The 22314-nt window shown below is 37.9% G+C and overlaps 1 protein-coding gene across 1 annotated transcript in view; it reads right to left on the bottom strand.

The window, feature by feature from the left end:
* SLC26A8 (solute carrier family 26 member 8) overlaps positions 1-22314 on the bottom strand; it is a 180657-nt gene that overhangs the window by 133414 nt on the left and 24929 nt on the right. Inside the window, 4 exon segments of the mRNA XM_020999637.2 lie at positions 7110-7259; positions 8073-8237; positions 12962-13143; positions 14115-14231. Coding sequence (XP_020855296.1) covers positions 7110-7259; positions 8073-8237; positions 12962-13143; positions 14115-14231 — 614 coding nt within the window.

Below are 22314 nucleotides of genomic sequence, written 5' to 3'. Positions count from 1 at the left end.
TTTGGGTCAGCCCTCATGGTGCTTTACATAGAATAAGCAACATTAAAATAACTCCAAGCCTATTAGTTTATTTGCCAAGAATCACATCTGGATTTCCCAAGGAGATTGACTGAAAAACAGATGAAAAAAGAATAGCACAGGTAGTCAGAAGGCTTTGCCACTTGCTGGCTATGTAAACTTAGGCAAGTTGCTGGACCTCACCCTGCCTCAATTTCCTAATCTATAAAACAGTGATATTACCTTCTTATTTACTTTACAGGGTATTACAAGGACCAAATGAGGTAACAGATGGGAAATCATCTGACAAAGTTAAAAGTACAATATTATATCAAGGTAAGGCATTATTGTAAACAATAACTTTAAAGTTTATCACAATGCACATTTTTCTGTTTTCTTTTTATCCTCCTTTGAGCTTTTCTTTTTCTTTTAAAATAATATTTTATTTTTCCCAAGTACATGAAAAGACAATTTAATTAAAAAAAATTGAATTCCAAATTTTCTTCCTCTCTCTTCACTCCTAATGCCCTCGCTGGGATGATAAGCAGTTTGATATAGGTTGTACATGTGCAATCATGCAAAACATTTCCTTATTAGTCATGTTCTAAAAGAAGACATAGATGAAAAAAAATACTAAAAAAAAGTGAAAAATAGTATGCTTCAATCTGCATTCAGACTCTATCAATTCTTTCTCTGGATATGTATAGCATTTTTCATCATAAGTTTTTTGAAATTGTCTTGAATCATTGTATTGCTGAGAACAGCTAAGCTGTTCACAGTTCTTCATTGTATGATATTGCTGTTACTGTGTACAATGTTCTCCTAGTTCTGCTCTCTTCACTCTACTAGTTCACCTAAGTTTTTCTAAATTTTTCTGAAATCATCCTGCTCATCATTTTGTTGTTGTTGTTGTTGTTGTTGTTGTTGTTGCTTTTTGGTGAGGCAATGAGGGTAAAGTGACTTGCCCAGGGTCACACAACTAGTAAGTATCAAGTGTCTGGCTTGAACTCAGGTCCTCCTTACTCCAAGGCCAGAGCTCTATCCACTGTATCTCCTAGCTGCCCCCCTGCTCATCATTTCTTACAGCACAACAGTATTCCGTTACAATCTTATGCCACAACTTGTTCAGCCATTTCCCAGTTGACAGCATCCCCTCAATTTCTAATTCTTTGCCACCACAAAAAGGGCTACTATAAATATTTTTTGTACATATGGGTCCATTTCCTTTTTTTATATATCTCTTTGGGATATAGATCTAGTAGTGGTATTGCTATATCAAAGGGTCTGCACAGTTTTACAGCTCTTTGGGCTTATTTCCATATTGCTCTTGAGAATGAGTGGATCAGTTCATAACTCCACCAACAGTGCATCAGTATCCCAATTTTCCCACATCTCCAACAATTATCATTTTCCTTTTCTGTCATATTAGTCAATCTGATAGGTGTGAGGTGGTACCTCAGAGTTGTTTTAATTTGCATTTCTCTAATCAGTAATGATTTAGAGCATTTTTTCATATGACTAATAGATAGCTTTGATTTCTTCATCCGAAAACTGCCTGTTCATATCCTTTGACCATTTATCAAATGGGAAATGATTTGTATTCCTATAAATCTGACTCAGTTCTCTATATATTTGAGAAATGAGGTTTATCAGAGATAATTGCTGTAAAAATTGTTTCCCAGTTTTCTGCTTTCCTTCCTATTTTGGTTGCATTGGTTTTGTTTATGCAAAACCTTTTTGATGTAATATAATCAAAATTATCCATTTTGCATTTCATAATTTTCTCTATCTTTTGTTTGGTCCTAAATTCTTCTTTTCCCTATAGCTCTGACAGGTAAACTATTCCTTGCTCTTCTAATTTGCTTATGATATCACCCTTTATGTCTAAATCATCTACTCATTTTGACCTTATCTTGGTATATGGTATGCGATGTTGGTCTATTCTAGTTTTGGCCATACTTTTTTCCAGTTTTCCCAGCAATTTTTGTCAAATAATGAGTTTTTGTCTCAAAAGCTTGGGTCTTCAGGTTTATCAAACACTAGATTACTATGGTCATTTACTACTACATCTTGTGTACCTAATCTATTCCACTGATCTACCACTCTATTTCTTAGCCAGAGACTATTTTGATGGTTACCACTTGATAATACAGTTTGAAATCTGGTACAACTAGGCCAACTTCCTTCACATTTTTTTTTATTGATCCATTTGATATTCTTGACCTTTTGTTCTTCCATATGAATTCTGTTATTATTTTTTCTAGCCTTATAAATAATTTTTGGTAGTTTGATTGGTACAGCACTGAATAAGTAAATTAATTTAGGTAGAATTTAACTTTTATTATATTAGCTCAGCCTACGCATGAACAATTAATATTTTTCCAATTGTTTAGATCTGACTTTGTGTGGAAAATGTTTTGTAATTGTGCTCATATAGTTCCTGGGTTTGTCTTGACAGGTAGACTCCCAAGTATTTTATATTGTCTATAGTTATTTTAAATGGAATTTCTCTGTTTCTTGTTGCTGGACTTTATTGGTAATATATAGAAGTGCTGATGATTTAGATAGGTTTATTTTATATCCTGAAACTTTGCTAAAGTTGTTAATTATTTCAACTAGCTTTTTTAGTTGATTCTCTAAATATACCATCATATCATCTGCAAAGAGGGATAGTTTTGTTTCTTCATTGTCTATTCCAATTCCTTCAATTCCTTTTTTTTCTCTTATTGCCACAGCTAATACATCTAATATAAAACTGAATAATTGGTGGTGAGAATGGGCATCCTCAATTCACCCCTGACCTTACTGGCAAGGCTTCCAGTTTATCCCCATTACTGATAATGCTTGCTAATGGTTTTTGAAAGCTACTACTTATCATTTTAAGGAAAGCTCCATTTATTCCTATGCTCTCTAGAGTTTTTAATAGGAAGGGGTGCTATATTTCGTAAAAAGCCTTTTCTACATCTATTGAAATAATCATAAGATTTCTGTTGATTTTGTTATTAATATGGTAAATTATGATGATAGTTTTCTTAATATTGAACCAGCCCTGAATTCCTGGTATAAATCACATCTTGTCATAGTGTATGATCCTTGTGATATATTACTGTAATCTCCTCGCTAGTATTTTATTTAAAACATTCACATCAATATTATTAGGGAAATTGCTCTATAGTTTTCTTTCTCTGTTTTTGCTCTTCCTGATTTAGGTATCAGCACCATATTTGTGTTGTTAAAGAAATTTGGTAGGACTCTTTCTTCGTCTATCTATTTTCCCCAAAACTATACTATATATGATTTTGGAATTAATTGTTCTTTAGATGTTTGGTAGAATTCACTTGTGAATCCATTTGGGCCTGGGGATTTTTTCTTAGGGAGTCCATTGATGGCTCATTCAATTTCTTTTTTTAAGAGTGAGTTTTTCAAGTATTCTATTTCCTCTTCTTTTATTCTGGGCAATTCGTATTTTTAAAAATATACATCTATTTCATTTAGGTTGTCAGATGTATTGGCATATAATTGGGCAAAATAGCTCCTGATAAGTAATTTCCTTTTCATTGCTGGTGAATTCACCATTTTCATTTTTGATACTGGTAATTTGGTTTTCATCTTTTTAAAAATCAAATTAACCAATGGTTTATCTATTTTGTTGTCTTTTCACAAAACCCTCTGGTTTTATTAGTTCAATGTTTTACTTTCAATGTTATTAATCTCTCTTTCGATTTAAGGATTTCTAATTTGGTGTTTAATTGGGGATTTTTAATTTGTTTTTTTTTCTAGTTTTTCTAGTTGCATGCTGAATTCATTGATCTGGGGCAGCTAGGTGGCGCAGTGGATAGAGCACCGGCCCTGAAGTCAGGAGTACCTGAGTTCAAATCCCAGCCTCAAACCAAACACTTGACACTTACTAGCTTTGTAACCCTGGGCAAGTCACTGAACCCCAGTTGCCTAAAAAAAAAGAAAGAAAGAAAGAAAGAAAGAATTCATTGATCTATTCTTTCTCTGTTTTATTGATGCAAGCATTTAGAGATAGAAAATTTCCCCTAATACTGCATTGGCTGCATTTCATACATTTTCATATGTTGTCTCGTTGTCATTCTGTTTAATGAAATTATTAGTTGTTTCTATGATTTGTTCTTTGACCCACTTATTCTTTAGGATGAGATTATTTAGTTTCCAATGAATTTTTTATCTATTTTCTACTTCCCTTTATGGAATGTAATTTTTATTGCATTATGATCTGAAAAAGATGAATTTAATATTTATGCATTTGACTGTGAGGTTTTTATGGCCTATACATGAGCAATTTTTGTGTTGATGCCATGGACTGCTGAGAAAAAGGTACAATCCTTTCTATTCCCATGCCGTTTTCTCTGGAGGTCTATCATACATAAACTTTCTAAAATTTTATACACTTCTTACTTTCTTGTTTAGTTTTTGGTTAGATTTATCTAGTTCTGAGAGGGGAAAGTTGAGGTTTCCCACTAGTATAGTTTTACTGTCTATTTCTTCATTTAACTCAGCTTCTTTTTTTTTTTTTAACAATTTGGATGCTATACCATTTAGTACATATATGTTTAGTATTGATATTACTTCAATGTCAATGGTACCTTGTATTAAGATGTAGTTTTGTTCCTTTTCTCTTTTAATTAGATCTATTTTTGCTTTTGCTTTGTCTGAGATCGTGATTGCTACTCCTGCTTTTTTTTTACTTTAGCTGAAGCATAATAGATTCTTCTCCAGTGTGTGATTCTCTATTTCAACTGTGCTTCTTGTAAACAACATATTGTAGGATTCTTGTTTTCAATCCACTTTGCTATCTGTTTCTGTTTTATGGGAGAGTTTGTCGCATTCACATTCACAGTTATTACTAGCTGCATATTTCCCTCTATCCTATTTTTCCTCCTCCTTTTCCTCTCTCTCTCTCTCTCTCTCTCTCTGTGTTTCTGTCTCTCTCTCCTTTCACTCTGCCCTTCCATGTCTCTCTTTCTCTCTCCTTCCACCACTGCCTCCCCCAGTCTACTCTCCTTTCTAACAGTCCTCTCTACTTCTTATATCCCTCTCCTTTCCTATTTCCATACAGGGTAAGATAGCTTTCTATATCCAACTGAGTGTGTATGTTATTCCCTCTTTGAGTTAATTCCAATGAGAGTAAGATTCAGCCCCCATTTTTCTCTCTATTGTAATAGGTGTTTTGTATCTCTTCACGTGAGATATTTATACCATTTTACCTATCCCTTCTCTCTTCCCCTAATGGAATCCTTTTCTCACCCCTTAATTTAATTTTTTTTTATTATCCCATCAAAGTCAACTTATACTCACACTCTCTGTTCATGTATACTCCTTTTAATTGCCCTAATAGTGATAAAGTTGTTAAGAGTTACAAGTATCATCTTCCCATGTAGCGAGGTAAACAGTTGAACCTTACTGAATCCCTTGTGTCTTCTCTTTCCTGTTTATGCTTCTCTTGAGTCTTGTATTTGAAAATCAAATTTTCTGTTCAGCTCTGGACTTTTAATTAGGAATGCTTGAATGTTCTCTATTTCACTGAATGTCAATTTTTTCCCTGAAGGATTATGCTCAGTTTCACTGGGAAGGTGATTCTTGGTTGTAATCTAGATTTCAATCCCTCTGGCTCTTTAATGTAAAGCTGCTAAATCCTATATAATCCTGATTTTTGTGGGTCCTCAATATTTGAATTGTTTCTTTCTGGCTATTTGCAGTATTTTTTCCTTGACCTGGGAGTTCTGGGATTTGGCTATGATATTCCTGGGATTTTTCATTTTGGGATCTCTTTCAGGAGATAATTGACAGATTCTTTCAATTTCTATTTTACCCTCTGGCTCTAGGATATCAGGGCAATTTTTCTTGATAATTTCTTCAAATATGATGTCCAAGCTCTTTTTTTTTGATCATGTCTTTCAGGTATTCTAATCATTTTTAAATTATCTCTCTTGGATCTATTTTCCAGGCCAGTTGTTTTGCCAATGAGATATTTCACATTCTTTTTATTTTGACTAATTCTTGATGTCTCATGGAGTCATTAGATTCTACTTGCCCAATTCTATTTTTTAAGGAATTATTTTCTTCAGTGAGCTTTTGTATCTCCCTTTCCATTTGGCCAATTCTACTTTTTTAAAGAGTTGTTTTCTTCAGTATATTTTTGTATATCTTTTTTTCCATTTTTAATGCTTCCTTTATCAAGCTGTTGACTCTTTTTTCATGATTTTCTTACATCATCTCATTTATTTTCCCAATTTTTCTTCTACCTCTCTTATTTGATTTTTTAAATCTTTTTTGAACTCCTCCAGGAGTTCTTTTGGGGCCTGAGAACAATTCACATTTTTCTTTGAAACTTCACATGTAGGCATTGCCTACATGTTGTCCATATTGTCCATGTTGTCCTCTTCTGAGTTTGTGTTCTGATCTTCCCTGCTACCATAGTAACTTTCTATGGTCAGGTTCTTCCCCCCCCCCCCCATTTTACAACCTATTTTGTGACTTTTAAAGATGACCTCTGCTCCTGGGGTAGAAGAGGCACTCTCCTGCACTTCTTGCCTCAGGAACTTGGGTCCTAGCCTGATGCACCAGGGCCTCACTACTGACTTTCTGGGACTTGGGGCTTCCCACTGGCTTGCTAGGGTACAGCCCACTGCTGGCTTGCCTAGATGCTGCCTGCATTGGACTGTCCCCGCTTTCACCCAAATGAGATAGACCTTTCCCGTCGACCTTTTATGGTTGTCTTGGTCTAAATAATTGTTTCATCCTGTTTTTTTTGTTGACTCTGCCACTCCAGAATTCATTTGGAGGCATCATTTTACAATTGGTTAGAGGTGAACTTGGGAGAGTTCAGGCCAGTTCCTGCCTTATTCTGCCATCTTGGTTCCATACTCCCTTTTCTTATATAATGACATTTTTTTGCTTATTTTCCAAGAGCTGTTCACTGATAGAGCAACTAGAAGTACAATAACTCTAGTGACCACCAGGTCAATGAGAAAGGTTATTTCCCAGGAGTCACTGGAAAGGAAATAGGTGCTTCTGGCCTAAAGCAGCATCAAGTAATAGGCAACTCTATGTGATCATCTGAGTTACTAACATAGGACAGCACCTACCAGAAAGAATTCCATGGGAAATTCAATGGGATATCGTTTGAAAGAGATCTTGATACATTTGTTGACTCTCAAAGCCACCATACAAATCAAAAACAGCAGGATGCTGGTGGAATTGGCTCTTGGGAGAGCTATACAGTAGTTAACTAGATTCTGAAAAGAAACACAATCAGAGAGTTTGAGTGGGGACATAATAGTCTTCTTTGTAGTATGTGTCCTAACTATAACAGCTGAAGCTACAAAAGTTCTAGAGATATGGGACTAATAGAAAGAAAGGGTGAGCCCTTCTGAAAAAACAATGGAACATTTTAAAGACAAAAGCCAAACTATCCTCCTCAAGTAAGAAAAGGGATACTTCTCTGCACTGATTTTGCTTTGCTTATTTTGGTATAAATTTAAGAAAGTACCAGGACTCTATTTATCAGTTCATCCTATCATTTCTTCAATGATCTAGTCCATATAACTGTCTAGTCTGGCCCCTACATACTTCTAGCATTCATGAAGGGCTTAATTCTTCCCTTTTTAAAATTGAATTCTCCAGAGGAAAGGCACAATATAAATTTAAAATAAAATTTAAAACAATAATATTAAAAGTTTGGGCAGATCCTCGAATATATGCTTCTTGATCTTGAGTAGACTGTTAATTTAGGTAAGTTATATTTTGTAAGGACAAGAGAAAAGAACCTTAGAGGATTTTTCTTAAGTTTCAACACAAGGCATGTGAGAGACTGAACTGGACAGAGTTAATTCAAATAGCAGATTGGTCCTACTGCAATTAACTAAGAACCCAAATCTAGAAGTTGACGCCCTTTGAGAGCAGATAAAAAGAAGCTGAGTGTATATAGTCGGTATGGTCTGGGTCTTCTCAATTCTACCTATTTCTAGAAAAGAGGAGCTCGTGACCAAACTATTTCCACTCTTCTCTGGAGGAGCAGGTACTTCTGAGCAGGGTTTGTAACTACTCACATAAAAGAAGGCGATAACACCACAGTGGAAACGAATCATAATCCCAAAGATGAAGCACATTTGGGATATCATGACATGCAGAGCGGTAGCTGCCAAGTAGGCATTAATTAATGTGTCAGGCAGGTAATTGGTGACAAAATCCAATTTTAGCAATCCCAACAGCAGCTGCAAGACATTAGGATTTAAAGACAGAATGAAAGAGAACTGAACAGTGATGTCAAGAATCCCTGGGAGCTACACCACTAAGTTGTGAAAATCAATCAATCAACAATTCAGGTACTAAATAATTCAGATCCTCTCCAAAATAGTGTGGAATTCTAACCCTGGAAGGTCCTTACAATAGTCTTCCCAGAAGGAAAGGGTTACAATATTCCAAAGTTGTCACTTGTTCCTAACTAATATTGCTCACAGCATCAGGCAAAAGTAGATAACTTATTTTCTTCCTTTCAGGAGGTAATTTTAGAAGTGGGGAGGGAAAAAAGCTGACGCAAGAAGAGAGATGAGAGGGGCAGCTAGGTGGCACAGTGGCTACAGCATCGGCCCTGAAGTCAGGAGGACCTGAGTTCAAATCGGGCCTCAGACCAAACCCTTGACACTTACTAGACCCTGGGCAAGTCATTTAACCCCAGTTGCCAAAAAAAAAAAAAAGATGAGAGAAGGTAGAGAAAGGAAGAGGAAAAGGAGAGACACACACAGACAGAAATACAAAGTTAGAGTCCTGACTTACAAAAACTTGTTTTAACCATTCTTTTCAGAGTTGTACTTCTTATAAAGCTGAATAGCTACATCTCCTTCCTTTTTCTCAAGCAGTACTACCAGAATTAACCTTCTTATTCATATGCCACAGAGCAACACTTATGGTTTATGTGATTCCTGTCCACACCTCATCCCCCCACCTCACTATGAAGATACATCATTCTCCCTTAATGTAAGCCTAAGAACTCTGGAATAGCAATGTCTTCTCTGGAATCCCTGCTTCCAGCCCTGAAGCCATCATCCAAAAAGTCTTCACCCACTACAAATCAACCATTACATACAGAACAGACTAGCCAGTCTAGCTGAAGCAGCAAGGTGCCCTGAGGGAGAAAAAACAGGATGTGGCCTGTGCCAGGTATGTCAAACCACTGTCACTACTTCAACCATCAACTCCCCTCAAACTCTGATAGAGACAATCCAAAATCCTAAAACCAGGCCCAGAGACTAGCAGACTCCCCTCCAGTCACCAGGCCTGCTTCCAGCCCAGTCTCTCAAGCCATCATCCAGGGAATCAACTCTTGTAGAGATGTAATCTGGCCGATGTCTCCCTTCTTCACTATCCCCACCACCAAATATTCTCAACACTAAAGTCGTTGGCACTGTCAAATGGTTCAACATTTGAAATGGATACTTTTTCCCCCAGTGGAAATAGCATTAAAGAAGGTAATTTGCCCTTTCACTCTAAGCACCATAAGATCTTTCCATTTGCCTTGTAGCTGAAATTTCCTCTGTGAGTAGTCTCTCATAGAATATGAGCTCTCTGAGAGTAGGGGTTGCATTTCTTTTCTAGTTCAATTCTGAGAGCTTAGTATAGGGCTTAGTACAGTATATAAGTAGCAAATGTTAATAAATTTTTTCCATTAATTTGTTCATTCCATCTAGTAATCTCTCTTCTTTATAAAAACGAATAGATTGTAGGATTTAGAGCTGAGCTAGAAAAGGCCTTAAAGGTTATCCAGAGTAAAGATTCCATGAACTTCAAAACAAATTTTTTTAACTGTATTTCAATATAATTGGTTTCCTTTACAATCTTGCACATTTTATTTCATGCATTTATAAAACATTATCCTGAGAAAAGGTTATAAGTTTCACCAGACTACCAAAGGGGTCCAGGACACGTAAAAAAGGGTTTTTTAAAAACCCCTGATCTAGAATATTCTCATTATAGAGATGTGGAAACGGAAGCCCAGAGAGTTTATGTGGCTTGCCTGTGATCACGAGATAGTAAGAAGTAGAGCTGGGCAACTGATAGAGATCAAATTGGTGGTGAGAACTATAGAAGTAAGACATTTTGACCCTCAAGAAGACCTTTCACATTAATTTTCCTGTGATTTTTCAAAGAACCAAGGTAGAAAAGTTATGACTGCCCCGATGTTAACAATCTTCTGCCTTTCCTATGAAATCTTCTTGGAAAATGAAAACCTCCCTGTGAAGGACTGAAGGCATAATTATTGAACAGGGAACATATCCAGGACATTGGGATCCTGATAAAATCTCTAGGTATTTTGAATGAATACAGAATGATCAAGTTCCTTTTTTATTTAAGGATATGAGACTGACAATAAACAGCTCCAAAAAGCTACCAGGTGTGAAATTACAAGTCAAACAGAAATCTGGGGATGAATTTCCCTAAAAGTTACACCAACGCTTAAAAATAATGGACTGCATAGGGATACATACAGAGGGTGGAATCCCAGTTATTTAAGAAATAGAGAAACTGAATCCCAGAGAATTAACTTTTCCCTGTAGCGCAGTTTTTTAAAAACTGACATTGACTTTGTGTATGTCTCATCTCTCTTTCAACCAGGTTACAACATAATCTATGCCTTCTCATTTTGAAGTGTCCACCACAACATTTAGTACAGTGCTCTGCAAACAATAGTGCTCAATAAATGTTTATGTAACCTGTGGCAGGAGCAACTTGAGTTTTCCCCCCATAATTTCTTGCATCTCTGGACATTTAACAAAAATGCAACTGCCTGAGCTCCTAATGTTACCTGGACAGGGGGATATTTTAAAAAGACATTTGCCATGAGTCAAGATGCCAAAGAAGTCAGAAGATGCTGAGAATAAAAGAGTCAGGAGTGGAAGGGGAGATGGCCTTTGATTACACAGCACTGAGCTGATGGTAGGGTGAGAAGGCTACTCTCCCACCTATCTACCTAGAGACTAATCTACAAGAGAGGAAAGAAAAAGCTGGCGCTCAGAAAGATGATTGTTTCCTTACCTTTGCTCCTGTATGTAGACTATGAGACCAAGTAACATTTGGCAAAAGGCTTTTGGAAGCACTTATCTCTGTGGTGACAATGAGAGGTAAAGTTCAAAAGAGTTCAGTGGCCGAAGTTGAGATTTAAAACCCTGCCTAGCAGTGGCCTCCTTGCTCTAAAATTCTAACCCTGGTCCTTGCACTTTCAAATTCTATTCAGTAAATATACTCTAATATATATGTGAGAGAGTAGTCATCAGGGGTTATGCTGAGGATGAGAAAGAGAGCAGGATCGTGAAGAATGGGGAACAAACATGAGCCAAACTAGCTGTAAACTATGATGCACATACCCTTAGAAATCTAAGTAGGCACTAAAAAAGTAAGCTTATTGGGGAGACACACGAAATAGGTCCCATGCACAAATGGGACTAAAATGGCTCGGAATGAGGACTGCTAATATCTGCTCACATATGTGCAGTTACCTAAAACTTGTAGCATGAGGCTTGGAGCACCACCTGCTGCTTTGCTTAGGTATTGCAACTTGAGTAGCTGTTTCTGCCATGATCCCTACTGTATTTAAAGATGTTCCTAAGGGATGAATTTGTCATCTGTTTATAAAATAATCCATCATTCAGAACCTAGACAGAGAGCTTCATAGAAGAAAAAGACCTGCTTCTCACCTAGGAATACAGCCAGAGGAGTTGATAAGTCGACTGGATGTACCTGTAGGTTTATGGACCCCTGATGAGGAAACCATAGACAACAAAGCAAATAAGCTTTGAGTTTTTAAATGAATATTGGTGTTAATGTTTTTCGATTGGGGATTTATCACAACAGGAAAAAAAACCCTCTAACTTCATAAGACCAAGCCAAAAATATAACAAGTCTTCCCCTTCATGCTAAGTATTATTCCTCTCAAGTACTACAAGATAAAGCAAAATGCCTTCACCAGGGATTGAAGAATCAATAGACTGTCAGAGGACTGCCTCTATGTGCTCTTTTCTAATGTTTATATGTTCCCTTCTTTGATTATAAATAAAGATTGAAAAAGTATGGGGGTGGGGTGCGACAACTTCTATATAGGATATACTAAATTTTAGGCTGGGTGGTTTCCACGGAGGATACTTCCTCTATGTTTATTTGTTTAGACAACAGCTCTACAACCAGTCTTCCCCCATCCATTCAATCCCTTACTAATTGATCCTGTCAGACTAATTTTCATTGCGTAGAACTAGACATATAACTTTGTTGCTCAAAAACTTGAAATGGCTTCCAACTGCCTCCTAAATAAAGTTCAAACTCCTTAACACGATATTAAAATCCCTTCATAAATGACAATATCTATATTTCCAGTTTTATCTCATCCTGCATCCTCCTACACACTCTGTATTCTAGAGAAACTATGATACTCACTGACCTCCATATATACCCCACACTGCATGTGTGCCTGTGTTCATTCAATTCTTTATGTTTGGAATGCCCTTCCTTACCCTCAATCTAAACTTTAAGGCTCAACTTAAACACCACCTCTCCATGAAACCTTCCCTGATATTCCACTCAGTAATGACCTTTTCCCCAAGATTTCATATGGCACTTAACATATACTGTGATTATTTTTGTGGGTGTCATATCCCTCCTCAAATATGTGTTTCAGGAGTTCAGGGATCATATATTATCTCAACTTTGTATCATCCTCCTCCCATCCCCCAAATCCTAGCCAAGTGCTCTATATACAGTAGATACTTAAATGATGTTTGCTGAATTGGCAACAACTCTTCCATATATCTCAGAGGGCTGAAAAATGTAAGTCTATTCAGAAAGAATCACTGAAGCTTCAGAAAACACTGCACACTGCACAGAAGGAGGAAAGACAGTCTTAACTCCTTGGTTTTTCCTGGAGGAGGTCTAGGGAACACAGGACAAATACCTGGATAATCCCAGTCAGAAAGGTTACAGCTTGCATGACACTGAGGGCCTTGTCATAATCCACGGAATAGGCTGGATCTTCAAAGTCACCCCTGACAAAAGTTCCCATCAGGAGGTGACCAGAATTGAACATTATTCTATTTAGGACATTCCCCATCAATGCACTCACAAGGAAGAAGTTTCCTGTGAGATAAACAGAATGGTTAGGCTAGAAAGTGATTTTGTCCCATTCTCTGTAGACATAGGAAATCTAAGAAGCATTAAAAACAGGTAGAATAAATAACAAGTGCCTATACCCTGAAAGAGTTCTTTTGGTTAGCTGTCAGGGTTTAATTCCAAGATTGGGAGTAAGAGGTAGAAGAGGTGAGAGAAAAGTGTTGTTTTCATACATACTATAGCTGTTTCCCAGGAGCCATATTCTGGTGGTACAGTTGTACAATAAACCCAAAGTGGGGTGTGTGTGTGTGTGTGTGTGTGTGTGTGTGAGACACAGATTAGATAGATAGATAGATAGATAGATAGATAGATAGATAGATAGATAGATAGATAGATAGATATCTCAGCCATTGCACCTATTCTTTGGGAAAATGAGAATGAAAGGGGGTGGTAAAAAGATCTAAACACAAAGCAAATCATATTAGCTTTGTGAACCTGTGGCCAACATGGATAAACCATTAAGACTAAATTCATGAATGGAAATATCTCTTCACATGGCTGTTAATTTCTATATGTATCATGAGAGCAAATCAGAATCTGCTTCCTCTCCTCTCCCACCAAAAAACAGTTCTTTTAGCCATATAGCCTAGGTGAAACATCTGAGCAAGTGTAAAACTTCCCTCTAAAGTTGCTTATTAAGAAACTGGAGGGAAAATGTTACAGCAGAAGTAAATATGCACATTCAATCTATACAAGCAATATATATACACACCACACATACACACATATATACATATATACACATATACATATATACATATATACATATATATACATGTATACCTTTCTGATTTTTTTTCTTTGTGGGTACATGTTCCTGTCTTAGTCATTCCATTTTTAAAGAGAGAAATATAGTATCCAACAGGCTTCTTCAGCTATACATACCCGACCGGGTCAGTAATATTGTAAAGTCCCCTTTCCCCTGTCTCTGAACTCACCAATAGACACATGATGAGATGTTCCAAAAATGATATAGAGCATTGAGCAACAGAAAGAAGAATAGGAAATATTGAGGGGTGGGATCAGCATCCTTATTAGCACAGCAAGTATCAGACCTGAAAGGTACAAATGCAATGATTTAAGTGACAAAATGTAGCTGATTTCTTAAAAGTAACTTTCTGTGAAACTATGTAGAGTATTTTAAAATAAGTGACATATGTAAAGCCTAGTGATTGTGTGTGTCTGTGTGTAAGGGTACTTCATAAAACCTAAAACCATTCTATTAATTGTCATTTTTATTAGCCCCTTAATTCCCATTTCCTTCTACCACTGTGGCACATTCTCTCTTCCCTAAAAAGTGCTAACTCAGTGTAAGTCACATATGGCAACTTAGGCACGTAACTCTATTACCATGGGACTGTATCAGAAATTTTCACCCAGTATAGTTTAGGAAGCCCAGTTTATTCTTCATCAGAACCAACATTTCATGAGTATCCTGAGTTCTGAAGAATAGAATCTACAGTGTGACCTCTTGACCAAATACACTATCCTGGATTCAATGATGCAGTGAAAGGTCAAAAAGAAGTCAACCTCTTCGATATCCTTTCAAAAGTAGCAATAGAAAGGCTACCCCAAAAGGGGCACACTATCAGAAAGGCTCAAAAGAAAATTTAAGAATCACTAAAAAGAAAAGAAACATAAAGTGTTGTAACACCATAAAAAAAATGAATTGAAAGAATACTCTAAGACTCAACGGGTGTGTGGTCTCAACAATGTGGGTACTATAATCAATGACACAGATTGCAACTCATCCAAGCCTTCTCATTCTAAGTTATTTTTATCCATGTCCTTCAAGGAGAACTTCACAGAGGATCCACCCAATATGATAGAGGGCTTCCTTTACGTCTCTTAATATTCCATGGACACCAGTACAGTAATTGGGCTGTTCACCTTCACTTTTGCTAAATGACCAGACAACATCCTTTTTTAACCTCAGATTTTCTAAGTGATACCTTCTGTACCACTTTTTGAGCACAAGTTATGATAGCCTTCTCATATCAACCATGTGCTTCTTTATTGCACTATGGTTTATCTGTGAATTTGATCTGTCAGAGATCATTCATAGTTATACAGCATCATTTAGAAGAATATTGGTATTAAAACTGCCAATGCTGGGGAACATCTTGGATTTGCTGAAAACACTACACAATTTCCCACATATAATCTACCTCACCTTCATTTTCTTAATCAATTCTTAGTCCAATTCATTGTGCATTATTGGGCCACTCCAAGACCAATGTACTAACAGAATAGAGCACAGACTCCATCCATATGCATTTCATACTAAATGCAATGAGCATTCTTCATCCTCTATTTTCCTCTAAAAATTGTTGGTCCAATCTCTTTTGCTCATCAACTTAACTAAAGAAGTCCTACAGCTCTTTGGGGCTTGCTGGAGTCAACAAAACATTATCCACAAACATTAGTATCTGAAGGACTTCAATATATATAGAAAATCTCTCCAAAGGGACATTTTTTTCAATTCATAAAACAAAAAAAATAGGTTCAAAGAAGCAGAGCCAAAAAATCAGAATAAAAATATACAGAAATAATACCAAGAGTAACAAAGCTAGCAATAACCAATAAATTGGGTCAATAGCCTCTTTCAGTTACCAAAGACTTTGAGTGAGGGCTGATAGGGTCTTTTGATAGATCAAAATCTCAAGCAACCTACATATATATGTCTTCTACTGACTGGCTATCCATGACATAGACAGAATTGAGATTACATCATTTGTACCTCCCCTTCTGAAACCCCCTTAACCACAGCCAAAAACATGTGCTTGAAATCACAAGACAAAGGTTCCCAGGCAATGGGAGTAGTCTTCAGGCAATGGGAATTATAACAGTAGTTTAAATTGATGAGATTTGACCTTTTAGGTTAACCAATAACAAACCAGAAACAAAGTTAGACTTTTCATAGTGCACAACAAAAATGAATAATAAACACTTAAAAAATTAAAGAAACTAAAACAGCAAAAAAAAAATGGTCATAAGGAGAAATGCTGAAACTGGATGTAACTGAAGAACTTCAGGACAAAATGACAATGAAACTCAGGAGTTAAAAAATAAACATGGCGAATATAAGCAAATGATGAAAACTAGAATGATTTTAAGGAGAATAGAATGGCAGAAGTGAATGGAATGCTGAAATAGTGAAGCCCCCTCTTTACTCTTATCGGTTTTTCGGATCAAAAGGTGCTCTGAGGCTGACCTTTCCCTTGTGATTTTCTCAGGTACCTTCATTCTTGGACAATGTAATCTCCCTGGGGACAGGGACTGTAAGTCCCTTGCATAAAGATATGAGAGATGTTCTAGAGGTGAAAAAAAAAAGACAAGGTTTGACTACTGACTGCTGGTGACATATGGGATGAGTGACGGTAAGTAGTCAAGTATAACATTAAGGTTGCCGAACTTAAGTGACTGGGAAGATAGTAGCACCCTTGACTGAAAGAGGGGAGTTTTGAAGAGGAGTGGGTTTGGGGAAAAAGAAAATGTAAGGAGGTCTACAGTGCAGACTGCTGCTCATCATGCGCGCACATCCACGTGACTTGCTCTGTCCCACTAAAAACAAAAAGAGTAGGTAGAAAAGAAGCTCAAATTCACCGGTCATTCCCCCAGAACACAGAGCCAACTGAGGGGCACTTTTGTAGTCACCAGGTTACCTAAAGGGTATATACTCTGTCTGTATACATTCTGTGTATGTTTTCCTAACAGTACCCATGCAGCGGCTGGTACAGATGTCTGGATCACAGTTATATTACGTTTGCCCTGAAGGGCCTGTGTCTGGTTCAGAGGAGGAGAGGCTGGAAGTTTGCACAGCCTCAGAAGGGGGTAGTATGTGAGAGCATTGGGAAAAATAGGTGATGGGACTGGTATGGTTATACTGGAGATAAGCCTTTGGGAGGATGGGCTACAACCCATCTTTCTGCCCTTATCTGGTTGCTCAAACTCTCCTTGGGGTCACGTCATGGCCCCCTGTGTATATGGGGACCCTACTGTACTTTGTAGACCTAAGTGTAGGCTCTAAGTGACAAACTTATTATGACAGCTATAGTGATGGGAACTGCCTCTTAGCTATTTACAATTTATTTGGTTGATCAGAGCCAAAGAGGCAAGACACATAAATGATGAGAATAGTTAAAGGCTACTAAAATTGGCCCTCTGTGACCCAGATTGATCCATGAAGGTGTGGCTCAACAAGACTAAAACAGAAGCTAAACAAGAATCACACAGAACTAATTCATGAAGTTTAAGCTGTGCCCCTGCCTTTCAGTTGTTCACTTGCCTCTTCCTCAAGAACCAAGGAGGACTAGGATCAAGGTCAAGCACAGCAGCTTTGGGAATGGTATCCAAAGAATACATGCAAAGGGGCCAGGTGGCATTTTGGTACTTCCATGAACAAGAAGGACAAAAATGCATGCCAAGCATATCTGAGAACATTATGGTATTGGTTTTCTAAAAGCTAAACTCCACAGAACCAAGGCTGGAAGATGATAGTGAGACTAGGGACAGAGGCCACCTGAGACCCCAGAGGAATTAACCCTCATTTGAAAAATCCTTTCTTGGGCCCATTATTTCTACATCCATAGGATACCACACAACAGTGTCAACAAGAATACAAGACATGGTGTTCTGCTGTGCTACACAGATTATTCTAGGAAATGATGCTATTATGTTCATTTTATGAAGAAAATCTGAGGCACAGAGCTTTGAAACTTGTGAGAACATTAGGCCTCTGTGGCTTTGGTACAAAGGACTGTCAGGATCAAATCTTAGTACACGGAGAGTTTTTCAGTGGGGTTGAGGATATCTGAAAAAAGATGGATACTGTGACCCAAATAATATACTATTTATTTATTACCATTTCTGGGGCTTCTGTGTTGATCAGGGACAACTCTTGCCTATTCAGGATATTTATGAAGTACCACAGGTAACAAGCTGGGAACCACAGCCTTGACCATCTGTGCCTTGTGTACAGAGGCTTAGAAAAGACTAGAGGGAAATGCTAACAAAGAGCCCAGAGGCCGTTCAATGACCCCTCAACCTTGACAGATAATCTGGAGACATTTGGTTCTAAGAATTCCCTGGAGCCCAAGGAATAAGAAGACCATTTGAGGAAAAAACTGATTGCAAAGACAAAGGAGTTTTCATTTCCTCAATGGAGAGCCCCACGTGCCCAGTAGGTGATGCACGTGAGCCAGTTCTCTGACTCCCAGTTCTGACAAGATCCCTTAGACGGTGAGCTCTTTGAGAGCAGCAACTGTCTCTTGCCTTTCTTTGTATCCCCAGAGCTTAGCAAGGACTTGGCACACAGTAGGCGCTTAATAAATGACAGGTGACTAATTGTAAGAGACTTACTGGAAAATCATTCCTTCCAAATGGCGGGCCTAGGGAACTATTTGAAACAGCATCACAGAATCCTGTAGACCAGTGGTGTCAAACTCAGATAGAAATGAATCCTTGCTGGCAGCATATTGATTTAGAAAGACATAAATTAACAGTACTTATACTGTATTGCATTTTGTATTTATTTTGTTAAACATATCTCAATTATATTTTAATCTGATTGAGGCCCACTAAGGAGTTTTGGAGCTGCTTGAGGCCCCTCAGCCACAAATTTGACACCTCTGCGGTAGTCTATATGTCTGACTAATAATGGTAGTTCAGGAAAAGACTTCGAAGATTAGGATATGTATGAAGTATCAGACTTTGAATAAGAAAACCAAGGTGAATCAGTATACTATGCCAGGAGCTCAGGATGCCCTAGATGGCAATCAGTTTAATTTCTGTGTTGGACCTGAAGTAGATAGTATCGTATAGCCATTGTGGAGGAAGAAAAAAAAGACTTTCATCAGTCTGGTCAGATTCCCCAAATTTGAGCACATGCCCCCAAAAGATATCTAGGAGCCCCAACCTCTTTTTTTCAGCTTATGGAAAAAGAGGTGCTATGAACTACTAGAAGTTGTTGGTTTTAGATCTTATCATCTTTGGGTAGGCTCATTATCTTTTTTTTTTTTAAGGCAATCAGTGTTAAGTGACTTGCCCAGGGTCACACAGCTAGTAAGGGCTCATTACCTTTTACTCCCAAATCTTTCACTGTTCCCAGCCACCATCCTCCAAATCACTCAGGCTCACAAATCTTGGTGTCTTCCTCAATTCTTCATTTGCACTAATTCCACATATCACATCTATTGTTGTCTTATTTTTTTCTGTTTTCATAACATTTCTCATACACATCCCATTCTCTTCACTCATAAAGTCATCCCTATGATATAGGCTCTTATCACTTCATATCTTACCTATTGCAATAGCCTTCTAGTTGGTCTCTCTGCTTCATGTCTCTCCCCATACTAATCCATCCATTCTCCACTCAATTGCTGAAGTGATTTTTCCTAAAGAATGTCACCATGTCATACTTTCCCTACCTACCCACCTGCCCCTCAATAAACTCCAGTGGCTCCCTATTGCCTATAGGATCAACTACAAAATTCTCTGGCATTTACAATCCTTCACAACCTGGCTCCTTCTTATCTTTCCAGTCTTCTTACATTTACTCCCCTCCTGCATACACTCTATGATCTAGGGACACTGGCCTTCTTGCTGGTCATTGTATAGATACACTTCATCTCTAGACACCACACACACCTTTTCAATGGCTGTTCCCCATGCCTGGAATGTTCTACTTTCCACACCACCATCTTCAGGTTTCCCTGGTTTCCTTCCAGACTCAACTCAAATCCCACCTTCCCCAGCCCTTCTCCACGTCCCACCCCCTGCTAGTGCACTACCTCTGTATACTCTTCGTAGATAGGTCCATATTTGTGTGTGTATGTATGTGTGTGTATGTGTATGTCTATGTGTTTATGTGCATGTTGTCTCTCCTATTAGAATGTGAGGCCCTTGAGGGCAGGGACTCTGTTTCCCTTTTTTCGTCTCCCAAGAGCTTAGCAAAATGAAATGTCAGTTTTGTGGTACCTCTGTAAATTTGTGAAGTATCTCAGCAAGCTGTGAACAGTAAAACTGTGGAAATGTGCATTAACTAGCCACATTCAAACAATTACTGTGAACTGAAGACACTTACAGGATTTACTGGACAAGAAAGGCAATATAGTATACTGGAGGGAATGCTGGACTTGGAGTCAAGAAGACTTGAGTTCATATCCCACCTTGGATACTTACTAGCTGTATGTTTATGAGCATATCGCTTAACTGTCTATGAGCTTCAGTTTTCCTCATTTATAAAATGGGAATAATAATAACCTTATTATTCACTTCACAAGGCCATTGTAAGGCTCAAATATGACAATGTATATAATATTGTGCTTTGCAAACTTTAAAGAACTACATAAATGTGAGTTGTTACCATCCTCATCATCAAAGATGTGTATAAAACTATGCCATCATGGCAAAACCCCTCTATAACCTTACTTGTGGATATGCTGCTGGAAGAAACAAGAAGAGAAGGGCAAGTTGACAAATAAGCAGAAGGAAAGGTACAGACTGAATTCCCTGGTGCTCTTTAGAGATCACTGGAATGAAAATGCCCCCAAACATTTGACCAGCTGTCTTACACTTGTACCAGTGATGGCTTTTTCTGCTCCAGTTCTGATATCAGCTTAGAGAGCCTAGGAATAATTTTATACTAAGAAAATGCTGATTACCACAAGGTATTGTATATGTCTGCTGATGACTCACAGATATTGAGATCCATCATCCCACTCAAAATTTGGAGTTCTTGGTTGTCTCTGAAAAGTTCTGAAAACTATGCATAGGGAGTTTAGTTTTGAGCATGGAAGGACAACAACCCATCATGCTTTCTTCTGATAATTATGTGTTAAGTTGGACAATACTAACCAGCGATGGACAACTCTGAGTTCAGCATATATTATAGGCCAGGAGAAGGCAGAGTGGATGTAGATGCCATAGTCTACATTCTCCAGACACCATGGTAATTCTCAGAGGGATATGGGAAAACTTTATTGCATTGTTTGAACCTAGCTATGCGTGGCTGAGAAACCACACCTGTTGCTTAGAGAGTAGATCTGTTTAATGCCTAACTCAGGACCTAGGTCATGCTGACTAGAAACCCAGTCACATCCAAAGATTAATATAAATTTTCTCCCACTATACATCTCAAGCAACTTGTGTCTTAAATGGAAACTGCCTCTATGCTGGCCAATTAACTACTGTTTCCTTGTTCCTTTGTTTGAATCCTATATAATGTGTAACTTATAGACACTTGCAGGGAGTGGGTCACCCTTTTTTTTTCCAGTTCTGCCCTCTTCTGGACGACTTAATGAACATAAATTATTTCAGTTCTGGGTTTTGTTCTCAGTCAACAGGGGCAAGGCAAGAAATGAGGTGAGCAAAAGCCCTTGACACAAGATAGTACGGCTGAGAGCCTGGGACTTTTTGTAGAGAGAATATCATTGGTGAGAATAAGTGAGGGGTGGAGGCAGGGGAGTAAGCAAGGACCAGGGCGCAGTAGTTTTAAAAAAGTGAACAAAAAAGGCTTACCAGAGGAGACCAAAGAAAGGGCTAAGAATCCTTTCTCTGTAGTAGCATTAATAACATAGCAGGGAAAGAGAGCATTGGGAGAAACAATACTACATCAGATAATAAATACAAAGGACTGAGCCTTGTTAGACCACTCACTCAATCTATGGTTGCTCTGAGTCATATGCAGATCTTCTAGAGCAGGGGGAATTGGGCGTCCACAGGGAGGAAAGGGGTTCTCAACTCAATGGATTTAGATGGGTCCTTTAATTGTATAAATAAGACCTATTATATGTTTGAAGAATTATGGGATTGGTGGGAAACTGATGCTAAAAATAAGAGGAATGACGGATTCTGACCAGGTTCCACCTGGGTGGAAGAAGTGAGCCAAATAAATGAGAGGTCCTCTAAAAGTTACCTAAGCCCTTCGTGTCAGGGAGAAGTCATGGACATACATACAGTTCTGCCTCTGGTCCTTTCAGAATATGTTTTGACTGATGCCCACTGCCATGCAGCATAGTACAATATATTGTATTTAGTAGTCTATTATATACAAGCTTTTGATCCTGTCTAGTTGCCAACTCACCTCAACCTGCTGGTCCTAGGGTTTTAGTGACTTATACTGAAACACCTCAGCTG

This window comes from Phascolarctos cinereus, unplaced genomic scaffold (assembly GCF_003287225.1).
Source record: "Phascolarctos cinereus isolate Bilbo 61053 unplaced genomic scaffold, phaCin_HiC Scaffold_5;HRSCAF=322, whole genome shotgun sequence".
NCBI lineage: Eukaryota > Metazoa > Chordata > Mammalia > Diprotodontia > Phascolarctidae > Phascolarctos > Phascolarctos cinereus.
The sequence above is the reverse complement of the archived record's forward strand: the minus strand, read 5'-3'. Positions and strand labels throughout refer to the sequence as shown.